General features: G+C 47.6%; 2 protein-coding genes across 6 annotated transcripts; one reads left to right on the top strand and one right to left on the bottom strand.

Moving 5' to 3' along the window:
* Positions 1 to 1,470: 1,470 nt before the first annotated feature.
* Positions 1,471 to 11,193, bottom strand: slc37a1 (solute carrier family 37 member 1). Its single transcript, XM_030112211.1, has 20 exons — positions 10,927 to 11,193; positions 9,369 to 9,563; positions 8,259 to 8,340; positions 8,067 to 8,175; positions 7,840 to 7,918; positions 7,617 to 7,752; positions 7,248 to 7,324; positions 6,750 to 6,916; positions 6,546 to 6,598; positions 5,702 to 5,767; positions 5,365 to 5,487; positions 5,203 to 5,293; positions 4,617 to 4,679; positions 4,447 to 4,532; positions 4,214 to 4,262; positions 3,986 to 4,059; positions 3,797 to 3,875; positions 3,612 to 3,709; positions 3,452 to 3,516; positions 1,471 to 3,091 (listed from the first exon to the last, which is right to left on the bottom strand). The coding sequence occupies exons 2-20, from the start codon at positions 9,452 to 9,454 to the stop codon at positions 3,076 to 3,078; spliced, it is 1,599 nt and encodes a 532-aa protein (XP_029968071.1). The 5' UTR covers positions 9,455 to 9,563; positions 10,927 to 11,193; the 3' UTR covers positions 1,471 to 3,075.
* A 983-nt stretch (positions 11,194 to 12,176) lies between these two features.
* On the top strand, positions 12,177 to 19,120 carry rrp1 (ribosomal RNA processing 1). 5 transcript variants are annotated; one of them, XR_003933202.1, is made up of 16 exons: positions 12,178 to 12,466; positions 12,783 to 12,865; positions 13,821 to 13,878; positions 13,973 to 14,058; positions 14,454 to 14,515; positions 14,877 to 15,006; positions 15,177 to 15,241; positions 15,418 to 15,635; positions 15,886 to 15,995; positions 16,131 to 16,228; positions 16,318 to 16,481; positions 16,899 to 17,986; positions 18,061 to 18,114; positions 18,189 to 18,249; positions 18,577 to 18,643; positions 18,790 to 18,929. XR_003933202.1 is itself a non-coding variant. In XM_030112208.1 (15 exons), the coding sequence occupies exons 1-15, from the start codon at positions 12,340 to 12,342 to the stop codon at positions 18,993 to 18,995; spliced, it is 2,751 nt and encodes a 916-aa protein (XP_029968068.1). In that variant the 5' UTR covers positions 12,177 to 12,339; the 3' UTR covers positions 18,996 to 19,120. The 5 variants fall into 5 exon arrangements, 3 of the variants coding, with proteins under 3 accessions (XP_029968068.1, XP_029968067.1, XP_029968069.1); XR_003933201.1 differs by having other exon boundaries at positions 18,189 to 18,261; XM_030112208.1 differs by having other exon boundaries at positions 12,177 to 12,466; positions 18,061 to 18,249; positions 18,790 to 19,120.
* The last annotated feature ends 1,146 nt before the right edge of the window (positions 19,121 to 20,266 follow it).

Genomic DNA, 20,266 nt, shown 5'->3' with positions numbered 1-20,266 from the left:
GTGCAGTGTTCTAATCATTTCACCAACGTGAAATAGATCGGAGACGTATTAATATCCTTGATCCCTGGCGGCCTTCAGGATACTGACATCAACATGAAAATCAACAGATGACGCTCCTCAAGTCACAAGCTCCTTCAGGCAGTTGATTGATGTGATGATTTTAAACAGTTCCCTTGAGGGGATATAATAAAACCCCGCTGTTGCTATCCACACTGGTCAGCCCTGCCCACTCCAGGGATTGTTCTGGTGTGACATGCTCTGGTCCAGTCACGTTCTAATCAAGACATCAGAGCTTTTTCACCTCCATTCATCCAGAGGATCCTAAAATCTCTGCTCCGCTTCCTCTGACGGGTTTGTGTTAGATCTGTCTCTTGTTCCTGCTCTGTGTCTTACTGCTGAAGGTTTCAACAAAAGCTTTCTCAACTTCTGGGGGGAGGGGTGTCACTCATCGTAATAGGCCAGCCTTAATGTGACCAGTTCAGGAAGAAAAGCAGCAAAACTATACACTGGACCACTGTTAGACTTTCTGAATGAAACTTCAAGTATGTCACCGTCCTGAGACATCATCACATTTTGATAGCTCATTAACAAATAGTGCCAATGCTGCAAGTTGTGTTTAAGTTTCTATTAAACACAGTTGTTTTAATTCACTTTCAGCTCTGAACTAAAGGTTAAATTGTGGTTCTTATTTCTGGCGTACTGAACCCAATGGATGAAAGGCTGTACGGTTGTAACAACTTCTGTTTCATGCTCATGTAAGTCATTACATCTATTTGTATTTGAAATTAATTGCAATTTTCCTCTCTAGCTCGTAGTCTTAGTCTTGTGTGTTTGTATTTGCACTGTGGACTGGTAAATGTGTCACACTATAGGATACACGCAAATGTTTCTAAAAGTCCGATGAACAGCTGTAATAATTAACCTTTTAATGAGAGAAAATTCAGTTGAGCTTTAACCTGATTTTATTGGTCTTCCTCCTGTGGACTTCTCATTTTCTCCCCTTTTGCAGTTTTATTTCATGGACACCAACATTATGCTTCTGTTTAGTTTCAGCCTTAACTTAGTGATAAAAATGTTTCAAGGTTTGGTCTATCTGGAAGGTTGGATGAAGTTATCTCGGTCAGCTCAGTTCTAACTTCAGGCAGCTCTTTTCATGTCAACACAACCTTATAGATTACAAATGTGATGCGTGAGCTGTACAAGATCCCCGCTGTCTTCACACTCCTTGAAATGCTGTGAGGAAATGCATTTGTGGCATGGGCAGCGGAGCCGAGTATGCGGGTTTTGAAGTAACGTGCGTCTCTGGTGGTCTGTCCATGTCACTGAGTGGGTTTCTGCCTGTCAGCAGCGTACCTGTTGGGATGACACCTGCCACTTCCAGCTGGGGCTCGAGGCCTCTCCACGCAAGCACCTGGGCAGATTTAGTCCTCTGAAAAGAAAGAGAAAAAAAAAACACCCATCCAACACACAGGCTGCAGAAAACAACACGTTTATTTTTTTTTCTTCTCACAATAGTTTTTGGAGTAATCGCTCCAACCGACCCACAGAAAGACGAAGGGAAACAGGCACATCATGTTTTCAAGTAGCGGCCCTACCAACGACGGAATAAATACACACAACACGTGGTCCTGTTGTGAGGAAGGCCGAAAAATATTCTCAATGCTACCACCAAGGAATCATCCCAGAGATGCAGAAATATAACATCAACACATCACCATGTTTGTAGTTTCACAATAAATTAACAGATTATACTGATAAATATAAAAGAAATCGCAAGTTTTTTTCACTATTTTGTTGCTTTTCATTGGAAATGTTCAATATTTAAATATTCTTTTCAGATCACTAGAGTCACTATGAGCAGCTTCTAGAAGGACAAAACTTCGTTGTCCGCATTGCACTAGAAATTAGAACCATGAGCATTGACGGAATTTTACATTCATCATATGTCAGGTCATCCTCCCACTCAAGAAAAACTCTCCATGTATAAAAATACAGCTTTGGCGCCTTCATTTCACAACAAAATTTAAATAAAAACAACCCCTCCACAAAACTGAAAAGATACAGAAATAAAATGGAAATAATTTAAATGACACTGTCATCGGATAATCTCTTTGGTTCAGTAAGGCAAAGTGAGAGAAACAGCAGCTTCCAGGCGAGGGAAACGCTCTCAGCGGTCACACCAGGAGGATCACAGCGTCTGTCTGGAGACTCGCTCAAAACATCACACACACACACAGACTGCAGTTCATCCTGTGAAATGTAACTGTTCAGGCACAAGGGGGCAGTACAGGCTACCAACAGGAGAGGAGCACAGGTCCCAGAGCAGGCCTGCTGGGACCTGGAGAACAAAGTGGCCTGAGGCTGTGGGCGCTCAGGTTTACCACCGGAGCGAGAGTCAGCGGCTCCACATGTCTACAAAACGCTCTGAAACATGGACGGAAGGCACGAAAATCAAGGGTTCAAGGATTGGATCAGATGAGAAAGACAAAGTGAGGCAGTCCATCAATCATCAGACTCCCTGGTGTAAGCCTTGTCTCAGTTGTTTTTACTACTGTGTGACTTCCGTGTCAAGTGATGAAGCTTTTAAAGCCGTGAAAAATTCTATAGAAAGAGTCGAGTTAAACCGGTGATGACTTAAAGGTTCTTACAGTCTGATGAGATTAACAGACTTAAATAAAATCCACAAAATAAACACACTGAAAAACAAAAACTATCCTTCATGTACTTATCGTAAGAGGAAAGCCGTTTGCAGAGGGAGAAGAGTGTCAGGTTTTCATCATCAGCCCTGGAAGCTGCTGTTTCAATAGCTGCTACTGTGAGAAATGCCATATTCACTTCAGCTAAAATCCCAATGAAGATGTTCAGAGTACGGCTCCTCTCATACCTCAGGCCGCGAGCGACGGCCGGAGAGGAGGAAAAAGAAGGTCAGGACGTGTGGAGGTTCAGGAAGCGCTGCCCGAACCTCCCGGTGGAGCGGCTGCAGATCCGAGCTCCACGGCTCCACTTCTTCAGCTGCTTCACCGTCGGACACAAGTGGCTTCAATATCGTGTGTGTATGTGTGTGTGTGTGTGTCTTCAATGCTCCTTCAACCTGTATAGACAAACATTAACACTTTGTCAGCAGCAAGCTGTGCGAAATCTGGTGGAAAATGACATAATAATCAGGATTATTTAGTGAGGCATTGTGGTGTGATTAATCCTGCAGATCAGCAAAACAGCATCAAGCTTTATATTTTCACCACCATGGCCAAACTATGAGCAAGCACATCTACCGCAAGGAGTCACACAAACACAGCACTGATCCCCCGCAGATCGTGTTCTCTGATTGATCGATAGAGGATTTCTCTGATTACAAAAAAATTAATCTTGATGTTTTCTTTCTGATCTTGCTTTTCGTTCACATCGCCGGCTTCGACGAAATGACTACTACTGAGGAAGAACAGGGACTTACTCCACAGTGAAGATGGGATGGGATTTGCATGAGGCCAGCTCCTTTGTAACAAGCCGCAGTAAAAGCTGCACACACACACACATACACACACACACACGCCAGATATCAGTGGCAGCATTATAAAGAAAAAAGTTTCAGCCTGCCGCTGCGACCAGCTCACCAACAGAGCGATGAAGTCAGAAGCCATCAGCATGTAGAAGACCTGATTCCAGCCGCCGGCGGACAGGAGGCCGGCCAGCAGGGGGCCCAGGGCCGCTCCTGAGAACACACACGAACACACACACACACAGAATGTTTTTGATTCGCTCTGTGCGTTTTATTGAAGATAAATGAAGTGATACTGACCAACAGATCCTGTTCCATCGATGATGGCCGTGACGGTGGATAACGCTCTGGCATTTCCTTTCAGACTCTTGTGGGTTCCCTGAACACACACACACACAAACACACACACACACACATCAGGACTTCACTGAACACAGAGCAGAGCTCTGGAGACCGTGTGATTGTGAACGCAGGCTGGAACGTGCTCACCAGATCAGCCGCCACGGCGGTGGTGATGAGGGCGTACGGTCCATTCACCAGAGCGCCGCACAGCAGCAGCATCCCTGAAGCAATCCGAAAAAAAAACCCGCGTGAAAGTCAGCTGAGTGCTGTACATGTGAAGCTACAGGCACGCGTTATGGAACATCACCCATTCATCATTATGGCGTTAGCTGCTCGCTGACTCGGACTGTTTTCCATGACGTGTGTGGCTCTTACCCACAATCGGTCTCAGACCCAGTCCGCTGATCATTGAGAAGCCGTACAGCTGCAGGACAGAAACACAGCAGGAAGGTCACGACCCCGAAAGACACACTCTACTTCCAGAGTGAAGCGGTGGAAGAGATGGAAAACACTGTCGTCCATGTAACTGTGTCTCTGAGCACAGCCTCCTCAGTGAAACAGAACCGAGGACGTCGTGTATTCCGGAACACACTGAGCTGGAGACTCACCGTGGGAGCAGCCAGCAGCAGCATGACCGCACAGGTGGAGGCTCGCTTCCCCAATTTATCTGAGATGACTCCCGCCAGGACCCCGCCTGCACACACGCACACACACAGACAACGTCAAGCTTCCCTCTTCGTCTCAAGACTCGACAAAAAAAAAGACTGAAAACACTTACCCACAATTCCTCCCACATCGAACAGGGTGGAGAGATCTCCGGCCGTCTTTGCATCCAGGTTTGCTGATGTAGACACACAGACAGGCACACACAGGCACACACAGGCACACACAGGCACACACAGACACACACAGACACACACACAGAGACAGAGACAGAGACAGAGACAGAGACAGAGACAGAGACAGAGACAGAGACAGAGACAGAGACAGAGACAGAGACAGAGACACAGACACAGACACAGACACAGACACAGACACAGACACAGACACAGACACAGACACAGACACAGACACAGACACAGACACAGACAGAGACAGAGACAGAGACAGAGACAGAGACAGAGACAGAGACAGAGACAGAGACACAGACACAGACACAGACACAGACACAGACACAGACACAGACACAGACAGAGACAGAGACAGAGACAGAGACAGAGACAGAGACAGAGACACAGACACAGACACAGACACAGACACAGACACAGACACAGACACAGACACAGACACAGACACACACAGGATGAATGAAGCCTACGCTCCACACGAGCAGCAGCAGCGCGGCGTTAGTGCTGGATCCTCACCTGCTTTGGTGATATACAGCGGCAGCCAGAACAGGAAGGTGTAGCTGACCAGCTTTGCGAACAGCAGACACAGAGAGAACTCGATGACTCCCTGCAGAGACACACCGGGTTCACATCAACCTGCACGCGAGAACCTGGGAGAAGATCTGTCTGATGACTCACAGGTATCCGCAGAGCTCCCATGAAGCTGATGGCCGACGGCTCGGCGCTGCTTTTCACCACCACCACCGGCTGCAGCGGGAGACACACGCTGTCCTGCGGCAGCAGCAGCTCCGTGTCGTAGCTCTGAGGGGAGCAGGGACACGTGACGGAAAGCGGCGTGTTATGTTAGAGAAGGTAGAACTTTACAGAAGAAAACAAAGAAATGACTGTGGTTAGAAAAGCACAGATGAGAATGTAATCGGATTATTATCAAGAGTAGTTTTATCATCATTCATGAAGTGAACAGAAATGCTTGAGACAAACAACACGGAGAGATCTTAAAGAGACGGACACACACCTGCTTCCTGCTGTCTTTGTACTGGACATAAACCTCCGAGTTTCCGTTCAGTCCATTCTGCCGTTTCTACACAGGGTGAAAGAAAAGAGGTTGAAAAGACTGATGGTAAAAGAGGAAACACGGGGCTACTTCAATTTTCATAATTTATGGGGAACACACTCTGCCATAGGTCAATAAAATAAAGGAAAAACGTTGAATGAGGTGTGTTTTGACTGGTCGTATGTGTGTGTATGCATCTCTTTTGGCAGATCCCTGCTCCAGCTGGAAGAATGCAGAAGATACTCTCATGTGGCTTCACATCCTGCTGTTACATCCAATCGCACTGATGTACAAACACCACCCGACCTGCAGCGGTTCGGGAGGAAACACTTCGCACACTCCGCACAAAGTTAACAGGAGGGTGACGCCACTCGTCAGGAGGGGAAGACAAACCGCCCAGACAAGCTGCACAGCCTCCAGGGCAACGCGTTCAAATCTCTGGAATAAAACATGCTGTCTGTGAGCTCACAGAGCGACATGAAGCAGGGAAATATACTGTAATTCTGAGAGAAACGTTATCCCAGGATCCTTTTGTTTTTTTTAGCGACGGCACGCTGGAATTCTGAGACAAATGGATCTCAGATGTGAGGAAACGGAAAATCTTCACTCGGTCTTACACTCGCCCATTTCTCTGATAAATGTGAGTGATCGACAGCTGTCACCACGGCTCATAGGAAACCGTTGTTCTACAAAAAAAAAAAAACACAACCAAGAAGAAACAGAAGTATCTGGACTGAGAGAGAACAAAGTATTTTCGTTGAGCGAGGACAGAGAGGAGAGGAGGGCTTCAGTTCAGTGTACTCACAGAACAGGTCTGAGATGCACTTTCAGCATAGATGCTTTTCAGGTCGCTGGGATCTAAAGGAGATAAAACATGCAAAAATGCTCATGTAGTGTCAAATTGGACCGCATTTAAAACACACGACCCACCTGCAAATAACGGAAATGAGCTAAATGAGCACTGAGAGACGGTAATTCCTCCAGTGATCCGCCAGGACGTCGTACTCACGCTCGATGAGGAAGAGGTAGCAGACCAGGCCCATCGCCGCGATGATGAGCCCCGGTACGATGAACGACAGGCCCCAGTTGGAGGAGACGTAATATCCTGCGATCAGCGAGCCCAGGATGTTCCCCACAGACGTGTGCGAGTTCCACAGTCCCATGATGAGTCCACGCCTGAAAACACACACCGTCACACGCTCTTCAGTGGGATTTTAATCACAACATTCCATTCACAAATTTTCATGTTCAAATAAAAAAAACTCAGCATGAAAATCAATACATTCACTTTATAAGAGAAGCTCCGATTTTTCTTCCAATCATTTATAACTATTATTATTTTAAGTCGATTCCAGGCTGTCGTTTTCTTTCTGCATCTTCCACTTTTCGGGTAAAAAAGGGTTTGAGGTGAAGAAAACAGATATTTTGGTGAAAAGAGAACATCATATGAAGAAGAATAATAAAACTCAGAGGTGTATGAGTATCAATAATCCCAGTTCCGCCTCACCTTCCCTTTCCAAACCAGTTCCCGATGCAGGTCACCACGCTGGGCCAGCCGGTGGTCTGCACCAGACCGTTAGCCACCTGGAAAAAAAAGAGCTTTTATTCAACTCAACTCGAAACTCAATCAAATCACAGCAGACTTCTGATGTGTGATCAATACTCCTGATAACCAGCGAGCAATCCTTTCTGCTTTAGATTAGTTTTATATCAAAGTGGTTAAATCCTAAATATTTCAGAAGCTTTTACATTGTTTTTAGGCTCATGAGCATAAATTAACTCAGCATCATGTTATAATGGAACCCTGTATCAATACTCTGCCTGTATTAGTGAGGATTTATTCTGCATTAAGTGATGCTTTCCCTTCATCACGGACCTGGACGAGCACGTAGAAGCTCAGGCTGTGGATGTTGTAGATGTAGCCCAGTCCGAACAGGCAGGTGAAGAGGCCGCTGCTCAGCATGCCCGCCGTCAGGTACAGGCGGATGGGGAGGCGCTCCCCGATGATGCCGCTGCGCAAACCGGAGACACGACGTGGTCAGAGCTCGCTCTCACGCCACCCGTCCACAGTGTGTTCCGTCAGGCGAACCGAGTCTCACCTCAGATACATCCCCACCGCGTACGCACACAGGAAGGAGTAATCCATGGCTCCCAGCAGCTGCTTGTAGTTGCTTTTATCTGAAAACGAGAAGAAATGTTTTCAGTAAAGACAGCCCCAGGTGCTGAAAGCATTACTGTTCTCATTGTGTGTGTGTGTTTCTGAACGATCGAAGCAGAGTCACCGGATCACCGAGTGTGTGTGTGTGAGAGCGAGGCGCGTACGAACCGAAAGGCTTCCAGCCGCAGTCTGAGCGCAGCTTGAGCACGTCGGGGTTCAGGCCGGACGACACGCTGGACGACTCGCTGAGGGACGAGCAGTTCTTATGGAGCTCGCTCTGTCGGCACGAAAAAACAGCCAGGAAGCTGAGTTTCATCAACGCAAAGCAGTGGAGTGTGTGTATGTGTGTGTGTGTGTTACCTTGACGATGCTGATAGGCTTCCTGGAGAGGTGGAAGCTGGTGTACAGGAGGAAGGTGAGGATGAAGGTGAGGGCTCTGTACCTGCACGGACACACAGCAGAGACCAGAAGGTTCACCTTTACAACCGGAGGAGACGCCGTCAACAACCGTCACCGTGGCGGCAAACATCAGCCGATGCAAGAAACACACGCTCACAGCCACGGCGCCACATGGATTCCATGAGGGATCATCTTTCAGCTGGAAACAAGTCATTTAACCCCAACTGATGCACTCATTTCTGAACTAACCATGTGGAAAGACACATCACGTGTTCATGGAAGAGATGTTACTGTTTGAGAAGAATCACATCACTGGCACGCATCCAGCAGAGAGAACATCTGAGGAGACTGCAGAAATGACTCATTCTGTGAGGAGCGTGAGCTGGGTTTAAGACCGCCGTGTCAGTGTAACCTTCTGATGATGTGTTGTTTTAATCGTAATCCTAACGTGAACCAGGATGAGCAAACACTTCTCTTGTATAACAAGTAAACATCACAGAACAGGTTAATGATTCGCCGCACTCCTGACCTCCCACATCTCTCACCGACAGATTACAACACGTGTCAAACTGGGAGCGGCGTGGCCAGGACGCACCGCAGAAAAAGCGCCAGTCCGATATCTACTCAGGAAATATCCAGGAATTGTTCCTGCAGCGGCTGTAAATCCAGACAGGCAGAGACAGGCGGCAGGTGGAGGGGGAACGTGGCACAGGCAGGAAGACACAGGGCTCTCTCCATCACTGCTTCTCCTCGGGGCAGCCTCTGATTTCAGCTGTGTGTGTGTGTGTGTGTGTGTGTGTGTGTGTGTGTGTGTGTGTGTGTGTGTGTGTGTGTGTGTGTGTTTACACTCATCCTTAAACTCTGTGCTAACAGCGGACTCAACAGTATTAATGCGGCTGTAAGACTTTCTGTGACGCTTGTGAAATGTTTCAGCCGAGAGACGACAAACTTCACACTGAACCAGCTTCCAGACTGTTTGAGAACACACACGCACACGCACACACATGCACGCACGCACCGACACAGTCAGAAAGTGTCCGTGATGTGTATCTACACACTGGCAGCACGCACCATTGTTCCCGGTTGAATGAGGCCAGCAGGCGGATCCCAGGAGGAACGGGGGCCATGTGGAGGCGGCGTGCCCGGGACACACACATGCAGGCAGGCAGGCAGGCAGGAACAGGCACCTGAAGGCAGCTCACACTGGGGAGGTCCGCATGGAGGGGGCCGGCTCAGCTCGCCTCCACCTCAGCTCCATGGGAACACCTGGGAAGGTCAGGAGAGAGCGGTGACGACACAGGAGGTGAACCTGAAGCCCCATGAGAGCAGGAACACACACCGAGCAGAGGAGGAGGATTCAGCCTGAGGAGCTGAAGGGTTAATGACTCCTCAGACGGGCCGAGTTACCGACTCCATGTAGGACTGCCTATGTGAATGTTTTGATCGATCAGTCCAGAAAGCGGAGCGTTATAAATGAATCCATCTTCAAAGTGCAGGACTTTGGTCTACGGCTGCGTGGTATCAGCTCCACACGTGGCAGCACCACGGACGACAATACGATTTATGATCATTACAAACACTTCTGTCGGCGCTCACGGTCTTTGTCACAGTGCTTTCTCTTTACAACAGCTGGGACTGGATGTTCTTGTGTTTATTTTCTCTTTGGATATGACTGGATATGAATCCACAGCGCATAAAAACTACAATATTGAGCACATACTGACATCAAAGGGAGAGACTGTGATAAACTCTGCAGCTTTAAAAACACCGTGGATGTAATTTCAGGGTTTTTTTTCCCCCCTTAACGGCTCAGGAAGGTTGGGTTTCATTCAGCAGATGGTTCCAGGCACTTCTCCATTACACGGGGTTTGGGTGTGAAGCAGTACAGTGTGAGAAACAGTCCACGTCAGGAACGCTGCTCTGTGCAACAAGGAAACAGCCGGGACTACTTCAATGTTGCTTCCTTTCTGAATTTTCCCCATTTACTTTGAATTGAAAAGCACTCATTTCTTCCATTTACTACACCATCAGCAGATCCCAACTTGACAGAAACCTGTGGTAGTGTTTCACTGTTTCTCATGTTCTTGTCTGTCTTGCTGTCAAGACATCATTGCTGGCGTGGAACCTTTCTGGAACAAAAATAAATCAGTCCAGCTCCCAGCAGGAGAAGAGGAGCAGAGACACCGACAGGATCAAGCATTAATTCAACTAATTATTTTTAGGACTTCCTCCTGCAGGATGTGAGAGTCTGTGTAGTGTGTGTGTGTGTGTGTGTGTGTGTGTGTGTGTGTGTGTGTGTGTGTGTGTGTGTGTGTGTGTGTGTGTGTGTGTGTCAGATTGAGACAAATGCACAGAAGCAGACAGAGACCTGCTGACTTTGCATCTGGATCACAGACACACAAATGAGAACACACGGAGGTGTTGTGATAATATTTAAATGAGGCTGCTGTGATATTTGCATATTAGTACGTGAAGCTGTGGTGATATTTCTATATTTATACATCCAGCTACTGTAATGATATTGACATATGTATAAATAAAGCCATTCTGATGATATTTAAATCTGCTGTGATGATATCTATCTATAAATCGTCCTGAACGGTCTCTATTCAGAGCCCGCCGGTCTGACCTGGACGTCTTCATGCTGGTTTTCCGGATCTGAACACTGGAGGCTCCGAGCCGAGCTTCGTCCGTGTTTCCCCGAGCAGACAGCGGGACCTCTCCGGGGCGGATCCGGAGCACGAACCCCCCCACAGCCCCCCACGGGATGAGCGCGGACCCCTGTAGACAGTGAGAAACCCCCAGTCCTGGTCCGGAGGAGCGGCGGTCAGCTGCTGATCCGCGGACGGTCACTTCCTGTGTGAGACACGCTGCCGTGCGCGAGACGGACGACCCGCCTCTCGTGAACCGATTCGGGAAGTGAATCATCAGAGGGAGCCGACTCGAAACTGCTTCAGCACGTGTGTGTGTGTGTGTGTGTGTGTGTGTGTGTGTGTGTGTGTGTGTGTGTGTGTGTGTGTGTGTGTGTGTGTGTGTGTGTGTGTTCTCGTATTTCTATCCTTGTTGGGGCCAAATGTCCCCACAAGGATAGCAAAACGTGGAACGACGTGCCTTGTGGGGACCTTTTTCCGGTCCTAAGTAGGAGAAACAGTGTTTTCTTGACCATGTTGTTGTTACTGAAAAAAGTAAAAGTGCAAAAACATTTCTTTAGGGTTAGGCTTTGTTGTGGTGTGGGTTAGGGTTAGGGTAAGGGTCAGGGTTAGGGGCTAGACATGAATGGGAGTCAATGGACGGTCCCCACGAGGATAGAAATACGAGACTGAGTGTGTGTGTGTGTGTGTGTGTGTGTGTGTGTGTGCGCGCGCGCGTGTTTCATTCCTGATTGTCCTTTATTTGAACTTTATATAAACCGAAAGTCAAATCTGACACAAAATATGCTAGTAAATTATCAGCCTAAATTCCTGTTTCATTCAATATTCCCCAAAACAGCGACTTCCTGCTTATCAAAATGTACCAACTGTCCCACACACACATATATATATATATATATATATATATATATATATATATATATATATATATATATATATATATATATATATATATATATATATATATATGTGTGTGTGTGTGTGTATACTTTTTTGTTTTTGTTTTGCTCCACATAATATGCCTGTGTGGGACAGTTGGTACATTTTGATAAGCAGGAAGTCGCTGTTTTGGGGAATATTGAATGAAACAGGAATTTAGGCTGATAATTTATTAGCATATTTTGTGTCAGATTTGACTTTCGGTTTTTTATAACTGAATATCATAAATTAATAATGGCCATTACAGTTCAAGTTCAAAACCATTGCTGACGTAAGGAAGTGGTGAAGTGGCGGTAATGAGCTGCTGCCACCCGCCATTCAACCGAAGAAGAAGAAGCGGCCAACTACACGTGACGTCATCGGCCCGCGCCGCATAGTAGCAACGTGGGTAATCTGAGGAGAGAAACACGCTTGGAAAGAGAGGGACTGTTTCCAACTCAAAGTGTGTCGGCATGGCGTCGCTGGAGGAGCCGGAGGTCCAGTTCGCTCAGAGGTTAGCGGGCAACGAGAGGTCCACCAGGAGCAAGGCCTTGAAGAAGCTCAGGAAGTACATCAGCGTCCGCTCCCACAACCCGACGGGTGAGCTAGCACTAGCAGCTAACAGCGCTAGCACAGCAGCACGGGAGACACGCTGCTGGATACAACATGATCACAGTGATGACCAGTGCAGTGTGTTTGGAACCACACTGCCCCAGTCTGCACGTGTGGCCCATGTCCTCTAACCGGAACCGGGATACACGTGGGGAGGGGAGTTGTGTTTCCAGCACGTCCGCTGACTGAACCCAGTGTTAATGACAGCTAACCTCCCCTAAATCAAATGACACTCACCGGTGATGGCAGGACGGCAATGTGTGGAAATGCAGGAAGAGTTTAATCTTGTAATCTTTCTCCGCAGGAGGTTTCACATCTGTTGAGCTGCTCAAATTGTGGAAGGGCCTCTTTTACTGCTTATGGATGCAGGACAAACCTCTGATGCAGGTATATTATGTTACAGTTTTGTTTAATCGTGTATACAGATTCATCCAGCTCAGGGTTCTGGGTCTGACCCCAGCTAAATGTTAGTGAAGTGAAGGCAGGTTCACATTATGGACAGGTTAGCATTCCATGACAGGACACACACAGACACACACAGGCAATGCCCTCACACCTACAGGACATCTACACTCACCAGCTTACCCCACACACAGGCTTTTAGATTATGGAGAAAGAAAACACGTGCAGGGAAAACATGCAGACTCCATGATGAAATGTCCAAGCAGGTTTCTAACTCTTTATATTCCCAGCATGAGACGATAATGAACCACTTGTGAGCAGTTCTTACTGAATGGTGTGTGAAACAGAAGCGTATAAACCTGGAGCCTTGTGAGAAGTACCAGCTGTTGGTAAACTTTATTATTCACAACTTTGCTCAGGGCTCTGCAACCTCTGTGGACAGGAGACCTGTTTTTTTGTCATTTTTCCACCAAATCAAATCTCTTTGGAGCTGCATAACATGTTGAACCTTTAAAATGAGGCCACCACAGCGCCTACAGTTTCATATATGCAGTAGTTTTGAAACATGTACTTAAACTATCTTATGTTGCTTTTATGAAGTTTGAGTTACAGTGTAGGGGGGTAAACATTACAGGAAAATTTCATCTGTTTTTGTATCAGATTTAGTGGTTTCATCATTCTTTTACAGCATTTAAAAAAAAATGTTGACATTTTAATATAAAATAGAATATTATATTAGAAATAAAAAAGACTGGTATTTAAATAAAATAAGAACAAGATAAAATGCTTATGAAAAAAGCGAAATGAGTGAAATCGGTTGAACCGTTATATATAGTTCCAAGACATAAAGGCAATGGCAGCATCAGGCATCAGCAACAGTGGGAGGCATTTTAACCATTGCCCCCTTCAGTAAGATGATGACGTTGTGATGTTTTCTCAGGAGGAGTTGTCTCGTAACATCTCCACGCTGATCCACAACTTCCACCAGTTTGACACTCGTGAGTTGCCTCTGAGATTTCGTGAGCTTTGTGACCTTTTCCCAGCCGCCCGAACACTTTACGTCAATTCTTCCATCTCTTTTCCTCGCTGCAGAGTTGTTGTACTTGGAGAGTTTCCTCCAGACTGTGAAGAGAGAGTGGACCGGCATCGACAGGCTGCGGATGGATAAATTCTTCCAGGTGCGTCTCCTCGATCATATTCATCAGACCTTCCCTGATCCATGAGCCAGAGCACTGGATTGCTTTGGAACCTGGATTCAGAGAGACGAGTCTGTGCTCATCGCCTGGAGGAATATTGAGAGCATTCGAGAAAATGTTGGTGGTGATTATAATCAGATTAACATTCAAACAGGATTGGATTATTGTTAAACTCTGGGTTTATTCAGCACTTGTGTCACAACCGTCAGATTAAACTGTGTTGACTTATTTAACATGGATTTTACACACACACAAAATGAAACACATTGCATGGATTTGACATATTATCTCAGATGAAATATTTCTGTTTTGTGAGTCTATAAACAGTAAAGAGGTTAAACCACACCGTATTGATCACTTGTGATTGTTGTTCGCAGCTGGTTCGCTTCATGTTCAGACAAACCTTTGAGCTGCTGAAGAAGAACAGCTGGGACAGCGGGTGAGTTTCAGCTCTTTAGGCTACTCTGCTGCCTCAGGCCTGAACACGGTGTGTTTTTTGAGCCAGAGATCAGTTTGTGATCAGCAAGACCAGAAAAATGGAGTGTCCAACAGAGCCACTTTAAAAAGCAAAACCAGTGTGAGAGGGTTCATCTCACGATACAGTCATTAACAGCCAGCTGGAGTGTGTGGCGGCACACAGCGATGTCAGTCCCTCCTTCTACAGTACGCAGAGTGTAGATAGACGTCACACACTCCTCGATGCGTACTGTAGAGCTGCAAATTAACATACATATAACATACGAAGTATGTACGTATAAAGACTCCAGGAAGAAATTGTTGGTGTGATGCGTTTCCCTCAGTGAGATCAGCAAGTTTGTGGACCTGCTGACAGCTGAGCTCCTGCAGAGCAGCAGCGAAGCGCCCAGCGGCCTGCAGCTCCACGTCCTGGACCTGTACCTGACCGAGCTGGCAGCGGTAGGCTCAGCGGAGGTACGGCAGCACACGGCGGCGGCTTGAGTAGAACATAAAAACAAGAAAACACAGACAGGACTCTCATTGTCTCCTCAGCAACGTGAGAGTTTTAATAGACACTTGACTTCTGTTGCTAATCAGCTTTCATTGCTATAGATTGTGTGTGTGACGACATCTCTGTGTTTCAGCTCACTGCTGATCAGAGCCTGGTTTTCATCGTGCCGTTCTGCAAAATCGCAGCCAAGACCAAAGAGTGAGTCCTCCTCAGTGTTTGATAAGGCCGCTCGGTCAGCGAGTCACGTTTGATCAAATTTCGAGCTGCGCTGACTGTTTGCATGATTCCCACCAGCTTCCTCCAGTCTGGTCTTCCTCACGGAGGAGAGGACTGCCGTGGTGTTTTCAGCTTCCTTCCTCTCTCTGTGTCACCAGCGCGATGCTCCTCGGCGCCATCTGCAGCAGCATCTTCAGCACCATCATCGACCAGGCTCCCTTCGCCATCCAGGACCTGATGAAGGAGCTGAAAGCGGCGGACTCGGACTCAGGACAGGCATCGGATGAGGAGGAGGAGGAGGAGGAGGAAAAACCAGCAGGGAAAAACAAGAAGCACAAGGAGGAAAAACCAGCAGAGAAAAACAAGAAGCACAGCAGTACGTGAGATTTTTTTATCTGAAAACTCATGAAATACATCCTAACTCATAACGTGTCCTCGTTCCATTTTCCCCAGTCAGTGTGTCTGTTCTTTCAGGTTCTTACTGGAACTGATGACTTAAACAAATATTTTCCGGGCTTCTACAGCTACATGCCAGCAGAGACTCTTTCCACTGCGTGTTTCTGTCATTTGAAGATTCGGCCGGTTTTGTCATGTTTGATCTGTTTTTTCTGGCTTTTTGTTTGCAGCCAGTACATCAAAGGAGGAAGATGATGGTGATGGTGATGATGATGATGATGAGATGGACTTGGAGCACCCAGACAGCGAGCTGCAGGACGACATTGGACCTGTCTTACAGGTAATTTGAGTGGAATCTGAGGAATATCAAACCTACAGAAAACATTCTCATTAAAATCGGACATGAGGTGGTGCTGATGTGGGCCTCACTCATCAGCCCAGGCTGCTCTCTGTGTGTTTTGTCGGCGTTTCGTAGTTTGATTACTCGGCTGTAGCAGACAAGCTGCTGGAGCTGTCCAGCCGGAGCAGCACGCCGGCCTCAAACAGACAGAGACTCTACAAAATCATCAAAGTGTGAGTGCAGAGACAAACACGACGAGTGTGTGAGCTCTTCTCCCGCAACACACACTGATTGGTCTTCCTCTGTGTCTCCGGACCTCCAGACTCCGGAACCTCAGCGAAGGCATCTTCCCCCAGGAGGAGTTTCCAGAGGAGGTCTCCACCGACGAGGACGACGACATGTTTGCCACCCGGAAGAAGCTGAAGAGATTCAAGAGGAAAGGCCAGATAGACGGGGACCTGGACGGCTCGCCTGCAGCCAAGAAAAGTAAACCCCCGTCACATGATCCCACAACCAGGAAGTACTGGAAATGGTTCATCTGGCAGAGCAGCTGCGATCCTGCTTTTTCACTTATCAGTACTGATAAGGCAGCCTTGAGTCCCTGTCGAGTCCATAAAAGAACATATTTATGTCTCCCTTTATCAAGTGTTATTACCCCAACAACACATCCAGAATAATAGTGATACAGGAGTCAAGTTATTCCTTTTGCTTGCTAGTTTTCTGGTGGGAGTTTGTCAGGCAGAAACTGAGGAATCTCTGATTTCTAGGTTTTAGAAGGGTTTCTGTGGTGTGTTTTTAGATGTTTTGAGGTTGGACACATTAAACCAAACGCTAACGGTGCTGCAGCGTGTTTTATGTAGTTTGTTAAATTTATCCTTTTATATCTTGTATGTATTATTTCAGTGAAGAAGAAAAAGACTGAGGACAAACAGAGTGAGGGCAGTGAGCCAGCAGATGCAGACTCCAGTCACGAAAAGAAAAAGAAGAAGAAGAAGAAGAAGAAAAAAAAGAAGGCAGCGGTGAACAGTCAAGGAGCAGAAAACGGGGTTGGAGGTTCGGAGAGTTCACCAGATTGTGCAAAAGAAGCGAAGGAACCATCAGGAGCTCTGGAGACGCCTGACCCTGTCCCAGAGGAGCCCCGCCCCACTGAGCCAGTGGACCAATCACAGGAGACGGTGGCCGACACGGAGATGTCCTCCGAAAAAGGTAGTCCTTCCCCAAAGAAAAGGAAGAGGAATAAGAAGAAGAAGGCGGCGGCGGCCCTTACAGGTGAAGTAGAAAAAGAGTCGGTGTGTGAAACGGCAGCAGCGCCTCAGACGGAAACTCCCGGTAACGCTGGAGGGAAGACTGGAGCAGAGGTCTCAGCGGTCAGCAGCCCGGCCGGCGACGCTGTGGCGGCTCCACCCGAGACGGACGTTCAAACTCCTGCAAAGAAGAAGAAGAAGAAGAAGAAACAGAAAAGTCCGAAGGAGGCAGGAACGGAGCAGCCTGACGCCGAGGCCTCCGGACAGACGGTGACCGGCGACGCCACGCCTGCCCAGAACGAGGAGGAGGGTCCGCCGCCGCCGCCGCCGGACGACGTGCAGGTCAATGGAGCGAGCTCAGAGACAGACGCCACACCGCAGCTGACCCACGCCACGGCCAAGAGGAAGAGCAAGAGGAAGAGCCTGAAGGCCGCAGACACGCCCTCGCCACCAGCCAAGGCGGAGCCGGAGGCCGAAACCGGCGAACCACCACAGAAGAAGAACGAGCAGCAGCAGCCGCCGCCCGAGGTCGCCGTGACAACCACGCAGCAGGAGGCAGGTCAGATCGGCGCGGAGCAGACGGCCGACAGCATGGAGGAAACTCCGGTGGTCCTCGGCTCGGGAAAGGCAGCCAAGAAGAAGAAGAGGAAGATCCCCGTGGTGTTTGAGTTCGAGGCGGACGAGCTGGAGGCCGCCGCCGCCGATCACACAGAAGACACGGCTCCAGAGACAAGCTCTCTGAACAAAGTGAGCAACGTTAACGTAACAATATCCAGACATGAATCCACAGGAACTGGTTTCAACCTGGTTTGTTCTCTCAGGATCCTGCCGAGCAGCAGACGCCCGCCGCCAGCCAGAAGAAGAAGAAGAAGAAGGTTAGTGCAGCGCCGCAGCCCGACTTCATCTCCTTTCAGAGCAAAGCCGCTGTCCCAACGCCGCTCTTCTGCAGGATGAGGGGAAACCCCGAGGCCCAGAAGGCGGGGAAGAAGTCGGCAGCGAGCATAAAGCCGGTCAGAGCCGCGGTGTGTAGAAGACAACCGACCACGTGACCAGTGCCATGAAACAGATTGAATGAACACAGCGAGGGCATCATTATATGTTGTTATATTGTGTTATTGGCCCTATTACAGTTAAAGAAAAACTGACTTTTATGAACTTTTAACATTATTGTTGAGTAATTACCTCATTAAAAACTCCCAATTAAGTCGTTTCTCTTGTGTGTGTGTTTTTAGTCTCATGGAAATACTGCTGGGTAGCCGCAGAAGCTGGAAACACTCAGAAATAAAATCAGTCTTTCAGAATCTTTATGAGTGACTTTAATGTCTTTTATTTCACAGAAGAGTCAGATTCCTAATTCAGAGTCTAAGAAGGTGACCTTCGGTCTGAAGAACAACAGGACGGCAGGTAAGAAGCTGCCGCTTGTGGTTTGTCCTGTTCACTGTGTCAGCTGGTCAGTAAAGACGTTACAAACCGACGCTCTGCGGCGTCCAGCTGTTCCTGGGTAGAGCTCGTCTCTCACAGCCTCTAACTCCCTCCACTCCGTCCTGCAGAGTTCAAGAAGACTGACCGCAGCCTCCTGCTGAGTCCAGATGGGTCGTCCCGAGTGGCGTTCGACCCGGCGCAGAAACCCAAGTGTGGCGTGTTGAAGTCTCCGCTCACACGGCTCTCCGCCGGCGGTGCCAAGAAGAGCGGCGTGGGGACTCCCAACAGCACGCCCAAACGCCACAAACGGCCCGCGGCAGCAGACTTCTTCTGACCGCCCGCCCTGCCTGGGTGTAGATACACATCTTCCTCGTGAGCTGCTGTTTTACAGAGAGTATTTTTATGTTCACATGACTGTTGAGTGACTCCGTGTTTGAATAAAGTTACTCGTTCCATTTTTACCAAGCAGCTGAGTTGTGTTCTTCGGCAAATTGAGTTTTGTGATGTACCCGGTGGCTTTTTATCCGCCAGGCAGGATTAGTTCATTATTTGTGAGATAAACCACTCGGAAACCAAGAGAGATTATTTTCACTGATTTTTTTTTTTTTCTCCTGATGGACTCAGTGATGAATGAAAAGGTTCATTGCACTGAGTTTAATCAAATCTATTAATACGTCACTTTCAGTCCTGTGAGGAATACTCTCAGGTCAGTGTGAAGCTGATTTAAACTGGAGTGCGTCTGATTGAGGACTGATTGTGTATTGTACCTCCGCTGTATTGTTCACCGCCAGTCAAGCTGTGCAGCGCTCTGTGAACACTCAATACCTCGGAATAATTACAATTGTTCACAGTCTGATATAAATCAGTGCAGCGAGGGTGAACTATAATTTTACATGATTGTTGCGGGCAGCCACATGTATCGCTGCCTCTGGTGCATCCAGAACTCTGTTGGAATTGGAGATGAGGAGTTCCTCAGGACATGTTCTACAAATAATCAGTGCAAAAAAAGTTGGAAAAACTCAGATGAGTTTCTTCATGCACGCAGCAGGAGCATCTGGAAGGAGCTGCTTTGACCTTCACTGAGCAGTGACAGCAGCCCTGAGTGCCCCCTGCCGGCAGAGGCGAGGTACTGCTCCATACACAAAGACCAGCTGCTTCTGCTCTTCATATGACTGAAGTGAAGTGCCAAAGCGCAACAATAAGTAACGAGGCAGCAAAACGCCACACTCAGGCCAATGTGTTATGACTGACACAGCTGCGCACGTGCTACTTTTGACTGTGGAAATTCACTGTTGGAGCATTTGACAAATCTGTGTCAGTTTCAGGTGAAAAAGTCTCGGCAAAGAACACTGAAGGAAATTAACAAAACTACAATAAGAGTCTCCTTCTGGGACTGATATAGTAAATCTATTCTGTTTCATTCTATACCAACATGGAGCCTGACAGTTACGGTAATCTGATAGCCAGCATACTGAACGCTTATGGAAATCAATAAAAACCGTGAATCTTCTCAGCCACATTCAGTCTCACCATGTGTTCATGCAGTTACCATGGCAACACAACAGACACAATTAGCCCTTCATTTAACAGTCCTTTAATAGTATC

The sequence above is a fragment of the Salarias fasciatus genome, chromosome 16 (assembly GCF_902148845.1).
Source record: "Salarias fasciatus chromosome 16, fSalaFa1.1, whole genome shotgun sequence".
Taxonomy (NCBI): Eukaryota; Metazoa; Chordata; class Actinopteri; order Blenniiformes; family Blenniidae; genus Salarias; species Salarias fasciatus.
The sequence above is the reverse complement of the archived record's forward strand: the minus strand, read 5'-3'. Positions and strand labels throughout refer to the sequence as shown.